The sequence below is a fragment of the Vipera ursinii genome, assembly GCF_947247035.1.
Source record: "Vipera ursinii genome assembly, chromosome: 6".
In the NCBI taxonomy this organism is placed as follows: domain Eukaryota; kingdom Metazoa; phylum Chordata; class Lepidosauria; order Squamata; family Viperidae; genus Vipera; species Vipera ursinii.
The window spans coordinates 50,740,234-50,749,529 of NC_139515.1; the positions used below are offsets into that span (position 1 = coordinate 50,740,234).

The 9,296-nt window shown below is 32.4% G+C and overlaps 1 protein-coding gene across 1 annotated transcript in view; it reads left to right on the forward strand.

Moving 5' to 3' along the window:
- Nucleotides 1-3,464, forward strand: part of LRRIQ1 (leucine rich repeats and IQ motif containing 1) — a gene marked incomplete at its 5' end in the record, with an annotated part of 112,919 nt that extends 109,455 nt beyond the window's left edge. Inside the window, one exon of the mRNA XM_083365242.1 lies at nt 3,134-3,464. Within this exon, the coding sequence (XP_083221368.1) occupies nt 3,134-3,267 (134 nt within the window). The 3' untranslated portion in view covers nt 3,268-3,464. The remainder of the gene's footprint in view (nt 1-3,133) is intronic.
- Nucleotides 3,465-9,296: the final 5,832 nt, after the last annotated feature.

Genomic DNA, 9,296 nt, shown 5'->3' on the forward strand with positions numbered 1-9,296 from the left:
ATAAGAATATAAAACACTATAGTACTTTGTTTTACTCCTACTACTGTTAGGTAATTACAGTTATTATTAATGCAAGCCGTACTTATTTTACTTGGATCAATAGAAAATCATATGCATTATCTTAAATGAGACATACTGACGTTTTGGGTGTTCAAATTCTTCTCTTTTTAAAAAATAAGTCTAGTATCAAAGTTATGCTTTGTTACCAACAACAGAAAGAATGCTCACCTGTCAATATCTTCTGTTTTCTTATGAAGCATTAAAAGCAATTCCAATACTCTAGTAACTTGAGTAAGGTGTAAATTCCATTACTTCCCTATTGTAATTTAAACTGGTACTGTATTTTGGAAGTAGATAAAAATAGAATAGATGCATAATATCAGATTGAAACCGTAGATAGTGGGAATTTTAAATATATATGTATTAATGGAATTGCAAAGAAGAACTAAACATTTCATGCTTTCAGCCCAAAAAAGCTATTTTTATCCCTTTGTCTAATCAGAATCCATATCAATACTAATATAAATTTTTGAATGAAATCCAGTATGATTTTCTCCTTTCAAAGTGAGACTAGACTAAATAGGAGCTGTTAGGAACATAACTGTGCTCTTCCCCAATTATCTTTCATTTCAGTATCATTTTTGGAGATGTCTTCATGAGTTATGTCTTGTGGTTTCAGATTTACATGGTTATCTTTTAGCTCTTGAGAACAGATGTTGGTGTTTGTTTTTTCTTTTTTCTTTTGTAAATGGAAAACAGTTCTAACTTTATCCAGACGATAGGAAGTAATTAGCGCTAATAGATGGACAAAGAAATAATTCATAACTGTATAATATTTGTAACAGGTAGCAATATGTAGTGACAAATATGGAATTCATATCTTATTCAGAAATAGTAGCCTTAAGAGGTTTTTAAGACTAAATTCTTTCATAAGAAAATATCATTTTCAAAATCTCCAATGAAGCTCCTCCCTTTTTTTAACAGATTTGAAATTTGAAATTTTGCCAAATTTAAAATTATTCCTTAAAATAAAGAATCTAATTCAATTATATTTTCTCACTATGTAGTTTCCTGTGTGGTTCTTATAATTTCTATGAAGAGTTCGTAGCATATCCAGAGTTGTTCCTACTGATATTCTACTGCATTGTACACATTTTAAGTGCTTTAGAATTAATTTTAATGCTTCTTTGTATTAGCAGAGCTTTAACTGACCAACAGGCAATGGCTAAAACCTACCAAGAGTTAGCAGCAGTGTTAAAAATTCTGGAAAATAGAATCCGTTTGGGGCTTAGTTGCTTGGAAAACTTCTACTTACATTAGTAGATTTACGGCATTTACAGACATGTAGTTCAGCTACTTATAAAGATGAAAACCAGCTATTGAGTGTTGTTGCTTGCAGCTATTGCGTATCAAGTTTCTTTTAGATGTAACATGGGAAGAAGATATTCATAGGGATGTAGGTTGGAAACCAAATATATCTGGTGTCTCTGGAAAACTCTCTCTTCAGATGGCAAGTTCATTTCCATCTGATTGTAGTTTTTTCAATTAAAAGAAATTGAATGAGAAGGTGACATGCTGTAATCTTTGATTCTATCTTTGTTTATAATAATGCTTTTGGATGGCTCACTAAGCCTGTCCTTCCTACCCACTGCCTGTTGTCTCCTGCAAATTGTCCTCTCCTAGCAAACAGTTTTCTCAAGTAGACACACTGAAAAGCACGGAGAAGAATGAGGAGGAAAAGAAATAGTAATTATTATGGGTAGACCAATAGATACTGAAAGGCAGACAAACAGGTGTATATGCCAGTTTGGAGGCCTGACTATAGAATACTGCAGCTAGAATGGCCTAAAAAATACAATAGCTATCAAACTACATACATTGACTTCTGAGTTTATTTTCTAATTTTTCCACTGTCCTCTGCTGCAGCTTTCTACAGTCATCCATATTTAATTGATATTCTGCCTGAAAGGCTAAGGCTGGCTGGCTGGCAGCTGGTTGGTCTGAGGAAGGAAAATTACAATAAACAGTTGTGTGCTAAGTGGAAGTTATTTAGTATCATAAGAGAGAAAAATACTGATGACATTGTTGCTTGCTCATCAAGATCTTTATTTTCTCAAACTGAAACTTTGAATACCATCTCAAAATATTTTACTTGAAGTATAATATATATTAATTGATCATGGTTTTCAAACTGAATTCCTGTTCATAATCTATCATGAATAAATCATATTCAATGTATGGCATAGAACTGGAATGTGCCAACCTTACCAGAAACAAAGCTTTAGTAAACTTGGAGTGTATTCAATGATATCTATATACATAGATACTTATAGAAGCCCAAACTGCATAGCTTTACTGCAAAGCAATATTATACCAGTGGGATAATGCTTACAGCAGCAACAGACCACAATAACACTTTCCTCACCAGTAGTATTCATCCAGAACATCTCTACTGACACTTGGAGTTTTTTCCCACCAAAGAGAAAAGCATCATTTACTTTAGACCTGTGAACCTAGATGTAGAAAGTCTCAATTTGATATCTATCCACCTGTTTTATGTACTATTTCTTACTCATATTACCTTAAATTTTCTTGATGGGTTAAAAAATGTCCAAATCTGTGAAAATGATGTGCAAGAAATAATTGTAGGAAAATTACAAAAAAGGGATAAAATATTTTTAAAGACCATGAATTACACATTTGCTTAATTTTTCAGTTTCTTTATGTTAAATTAATTCTGAACATTTTGAGTTCCACTAAAACTATCAAAAAAATCATTATGTTTTGGGAAGTAGCAGATAAAGGATTAAAAATATCAAGGCAATTTATATGTGATTACATAATTGTTTAAAGTAAATATATTTGTGCTCTTATGTGAAAGATTGTTCAGTACTGTGTTGCAAATGTAGTCAACATTGACACATCAGCATTTGTCATCAAAGTTTTATAATCAATTCATGATTTAAATGTAGTTTGGAGGTTTGGATATTAAATGTAGTTTGGATGTCCTTATGAAATCTTACTGAGTAACAAAATCAAAGCATCCTGGGAAGTTGCTGTTTTCCCATTAAACTTAAAGAAAGATGACTGTATTCAAGCAAAGTCATTTCAATAATATTTTCTGTTTCTGTAGAAAAAGATACACCTTCACCTGAGAAATCCGAACTGAGCCCTGCCCACAAAGAACGGATATCTTTTCGAGACCATCCAGTTCAACTCAGTGCTGGATGGGGAAGTGGCAAAAAGAAAACAAAATTACTGAAATAGTAATTGACCCTCAACATTTAAATCTAAATGTAATTTTTTCTCAGTTGGCGTATGAATTATCATCATGTTTTAATGTCCCAGATGCAAATTACTGAAATATTGTGTGTGCTCTATTTAATTTTATTCTGTGTGATTTTCCAACTTTTCATTTTTTGGCAAAGAAGTTTTATAAATGTTAAATAAAATTTGTTACTGAAATTTATTTTTACAATGCAATTTAAACTTCAAAAACACATCTGCAATTATAAACAAGTGATACATAAATGGAAGAATAAATTTGGAAGAAAACATACAATAATGGATATATGATTTTATTGTAGTGTACAATTGAAATGGCTTGAATAAAATACTTGTATTTAGATATATTTGTTCAGGTTTTATATCAGTAAAAAAGTAGTTAAAAATGGTTTCCAAGTCTAGATATTTTGCTTGGCTATTGTGTAAACTGCAATATATGTTAGGAATATGTATTTGTAAAGAATAAAATATGAAGTTGTCATATCTCTCCACACATATGAATACTATAAATACATTTTGTGTACAGAACTTTTCAGAAAGTACTCATAGTAGAATACATTTAAATAAGATTGAATGAGTGTATACTTGCAATGCATTTAAATTCAGCAATGATAAGGTATATTTCATATTGTTAAATTATGTTTATCATTCTGTGAAATTCTGGCAGTCTTTTTATTCTCCAGAAATAAACTCTATCTATTGAAAAACTACAAAAGTATTTTGGTCCACTCTAATGATTATTTGTAATTTGTTAAAATCTTAGTTTACAATCTCATAATAGTTTTTTCCACTTCCATGAAATTATTCTAACTGAAGCAATATGTTAGTGCATCAGAAATTAGTGATAGAAACTGAAGTGGGGATAATTACAATGATCATTATCATTTATATTTGCTTATATATAATTGCATTCCACATTCAAAATTACTATCAAAATGAAAAAGCATGATATTTATATACAATATTATGGCTGTATGTAAAACCTATTATACATTCCTTGACATATTAAAACTCCCATCATATTTTCTGTTTACCTTAGTATCTTCAAATTAATATGAACTGAATATATTTTAGAACATTGCAAGAAAGCGACAATAGAAGTAATAATGGGGATCAGATATGTTATGGGTGAGTTATAGAAAAATATGCAATCACTTACCAGCAACTTACCAATTTGAAAATTATTTTTGTGAAATGTCTGTACTAATATAAATTTCTGAATGAAATACAGTATGATTTTCTCCTTTCAAAGTGAGACTAGACTAAATAGGAGCTGTTAGGAACATAACTGTGCTCTTCCCCAATTATCTTTCATTTCAGTATCATTTTTGGAGATGTTCCATATTTTAATGTATCATATCACTGTGCATTTTTTAAAATGCTACTGCAGCTAAACAATTTTAGCTTCCTAAATTTACTTCTTCAATTTCAGCATTCTGAATGCAAGTCAATTGAAAGCTAGATGTGTAAAAAAAATGGAATGTAAAATGGTTAATTTCAAGTTCAAATTGCAGATATTTCCTGTTCTTGATTTGTGGAATTCAATTCTAGATGAATTTTTACTTTTCATTTTCCACCTTTGACTTAATGTAGTAGTATCAAACTTTATCTATGAAGTGTCAACTTCATTTGTAGTGCATCATAAGTATAAATATGTACTTGTATCCCGTTATACAATCTATTTCATAGGTAGGTGAAATCATAAAAAAGGGGAAGGGGTGCTGCTTGTAAGCATTAGGATAAACTAAGAACCAATTGACTTTTGTCATCAATATAAGTGAATTTTACTTAATGAATAGAATAACATACTGAGAATATGTGAATGAGAACATGATTATCATGTCTTGGTCTCAACTCAAAGTTGTCATCTTAAGCGCACTATTTTGAAAATTGCAGTGTAATTTGAGAAATTGCAATATTATTGATACCAATAAAAACTCTTGTGAATAGGTTTTTTGTTTTTTTTACTTATATGGGCCTTATTGGAAACTAAAAGTGGTTTTAGATCTAAAAATTTAAATTTCAGGTGCTTTGGAATTATTTTTATTTTTTTTAATGTTAAGATGAGGGAGAATGTTTGAAAATAATATTTATTTATTTATTTATTTATTTGATTTGATTTGTATACCGCCCTTCTCCCTAAGGACTCAGGGCGGTGAACAGTGACATAAATGTCAAAATGTACAAATACAGAAAATTGAAAATAAATTAAGCCCTACTGCCTAAAAGGATATATTAAAAAGGATATAATTATTGTAAATTAGTTAATATATTAAAATATTTTTTTAAAACTTTTAAAATGCTACAAAAAGCATATCACTTTTTACAAAACAGCCAAATGACAATATATCCAATTAAAATAGCTGTTATGTTTGGCTATGACATTATAAGCCTCTAAAAGTCCAGACGTTTTACCTCCATTGGTGAAGGTTTTTACAGAAGTTAAACCTAGAATTCATTATTACAAAAACTACAAAATACTATAAAGATGAATTTAAAAAATACACTAATTTAGACTACGCGGTATCTTTTATTGCAATTATATTTTAGGTTTTAAAAATGTGAGTATATTTCTCGTTTAAAAACTCAGCCAATGAGGAGGAGGAGGGGGAGGGGGAGGAGGAGGAGGAGGATATATTTTGGACACTACAATAGATGTTTGAAAAAGAATTATTGTTATTTTTTTATTGTAGATGTAACAATTTTAAAGGAACATTAGTATGTATGCTTTGGATATATCCACTAGTAGTTTCTTCTTGGTTAGATACAAATACTATGGTAAAGCAGTTTCTTGCAAATAAATTATTTTTTTAACAAATTAAACATAAATTATATTTGCACACTTTAGAACCTCACTGTATGACAGCTCTGAATATATAATACATCAATGGTAGTAAAAAAGATTATTTAAGGAAATTCTTGGAAAGATTTGTAAATATCAGATTTTAAAAATAATTCAATTAAACCTGTCAGCTCTCAAACAAGATCAGAAAATATGATTCATATGTATGTTTAATTTGTGATTTGAAAACTGAATGCCACAATGATTATTTAAAAGAGCCAAAATTGGTTTCTATCTCCCTTTTTTCTATTTTTTGTCATTGTTTGATCACCTCTTTCTTCTGTTTGCTAATGCAGCTTTTTGTGATATTAAATGAAATGAAGTCTAATCAAGAAACAACACACCTATGAATATAATTGTTTGAATTTTAATTATAGTAATTATGGGATGTGAATATGAACATGTATGTACTGTATGCATGGTCTTATTGCCAGTTTTCTCTGCAACTCCAACAAAAAGCAGTTAATTAAAATTGGCAGCTTGAGCTACAGAATTACATTTACAGTCATAGCAATTGTTTCTTATCAGCTTTTTGAAGTTTCATTGCCGCATAAAGATATCTGGAATGCAGTTCCCACTCTTCTAGAATTTGATTATTCTTTTCTCTTTTTTTAATCAATTTGTTAGAATATAAAACCCACAAATAAATCAGTAGGATTTGCTACAGAGTACAGAACTGAATGAAATGTTTCTAGCTGTTTGAGTTTTAAAAATATCCCAATTTGTCTACTATAAAAAAGAGCTGGAGCATTAAGGACAAACTTTAGTAGAAATGGGAGGAAGTTCCTAATAGTTTCATCAAAATTTGCATCTTAATGAAGTCAGGAGCAATTGCTAGGGGAGCGGGTGTTCAGTTTCTATTGTAGGACAAGTCAGCATCCCCTGCAAACTTACTGAAATTCTCTCTATTTCTTTCCAACCTTCATCGTCCAAAACAGACCTAAAGACCTTTTTTTTTTCTTTCACATCCTACTAGGTCTAAGTCTGCAGCATTAACTTAGCATATTTCCCCTCTATTGAATCACTCCATCTTCTAGCTTTCCTCAGCTATAAGGGAGGAAATATAAAGCTGTCCTCAACTATTGGGTGATGTTCTGTGATACTATGTCACTAACAGGAAAATCACCAATGAAATATTAGCAGTTATAGAGAAGGAAAAAAAGTCTCAAGTGCCTTCCTTATATCACTGAAGAATGAGGGATTCCTAAAGCTGTGTGATTCTCTCCCATTTATTTTCAGTCCAGTAGAAGGCAAGAGTCCTATTGGCTGCAAAGTACTTGTCAGATTAGAACTCTTAGTATTTTCTATTATTTTGGATAGGAATTAAGACTTCATATATCATGGATTATTTAGATTTGTCGGTGATTTATAATGAAATAACAAAAACTGGTTTTAAGCAAAAAATGAAGACTCTTTTCTAAATATATCCCCTACGAGTTCCTTAGCCTGGGGGATCTGGCATAATTCAGGTTAAAAGTCCAAAATAGGTGGCTGGAATAGCAAAGCTAAAGCATTTTCTCCACCAGCTGCGAGCTGCCATAGCCCTTTAGTAGAAATGATGGTGATGTCACATGTGCCATGCTGTCATCTGGCAAATGTCAAGAATCATGTGGTCTGCATTATTTGCACCATGATGTCATGAGATGCCTGGCGTCACATTTCTTCTGCAGACACCAAGTCTGCACACGTGGTCCCCATGAAAATTAGGTAATCCAGGGACATTGTTTCTGGTATCTCTAGTAGCTGCTCCTAAAGAAATCAAATTTAAGTACTCAAACTCAAAAGCAGCTAAACTATAAGTAGGCTTGATCAGATATATGTGCCGAATGAGAGGTTCTTTCTCACTAATCTGTAAGCAATCTGTCTGATCAGTGCATTGAGAGTGTTCTTTGATTGTTGTGTGGAGGCCCATTTAATTCCACTGGAACACATTTTATTATGTTAGACTGAATTTCAGAGACTTCCCTTCATGTGAGGAGGAGGTTTTGATTCCTATCTAAGAGAGCATGAAAGAACAAATATTAAAATAGGGCTTTAAATAGGAACAGTAGGCAGTAGCTGGCTTATTCAGTCATGTCACTTTATATCTCTGAGAAAGAAAGAAAAACTCTCAAGGAAAAGAAACCATTTAGTCATAAGATTTAGATATTATGCCCTTTTTTTCTTCAAGCCTTTATATAAGCCTGTTAAGAGAAAGATGATCAGTTAACCAAAAAGTCTCAGCAGTCCTATATCCACTCTGTGCTTGTGGGTGTAACTTTCCTATCAAACCAAAACTGTCCCATCCATGGAAAAAGATTTGGCAATTCTGTAGGACTGTCATCTAAAGTTGCCAGAGAAGCAAGCAGCAAGTGTGACTGGGGAGGGGAATTAAGTGCATGGCATACATAAAACGTGGGATTTACCAACTGGGTGACTTTGAGCCACTCATTTTTTCCTCAACCCAGCCCAATTCACAGGATTGTTGTTGTGGGGGAAATAGGAGGAAGAATACATGTTGATATGGTTTGCCACCTTGAGTTATTTGTAAAAATAAAAGCAGGAGGTAAACAAACAAACAAACTATATATGGGGTGGGCCCTAATAAGCAGGCATATACATAGAATGAAGGCTACTGCTAAGCTTGTAAGCCGCCCTGAGTCTTTGGAGAAGGGCGGGATATAAATGGAATTAAAATAAAAAAATAAAAAAAAACATTTTGTTCCATCTTCCACTTATAAAACAACCACCTTGATCTGTACTAATCTGTCAGGAGCTTGTCCGTGCATTATGTGTGTGAATGAGAAATGTGTGTGACACGAATTGAAACTTTGAACCAATCCACGTCTGTCTGTGAAGAAGCCCAATGAAACAAAATCAGGATGGTGCAAAGCGCTGCCGGTCAGCAGAGGCTAAAAGAGCCACGCTTGTCTTTCAACCTGAAGCTAAGGAATAAAATCCCACACCGGAAAGCGACGAAACGGGAACCAACGCGGTCCAGATCTTCGTCCCCAGGTTGGGACGGAGCTCTCTGTCTGTCTGGCCAAACAGAGACGAGAGAAGCGATTCTTCTTCTGGTGGCCATGAGGCGCCACAGAAGTTCTTACAATCTCGGCTTCTGTTATTGTTCCGCATCATTTTCAGAGAAAAATCACGACGAATGCAAGGTCCTTCAAAAGAAGCCTTGAAC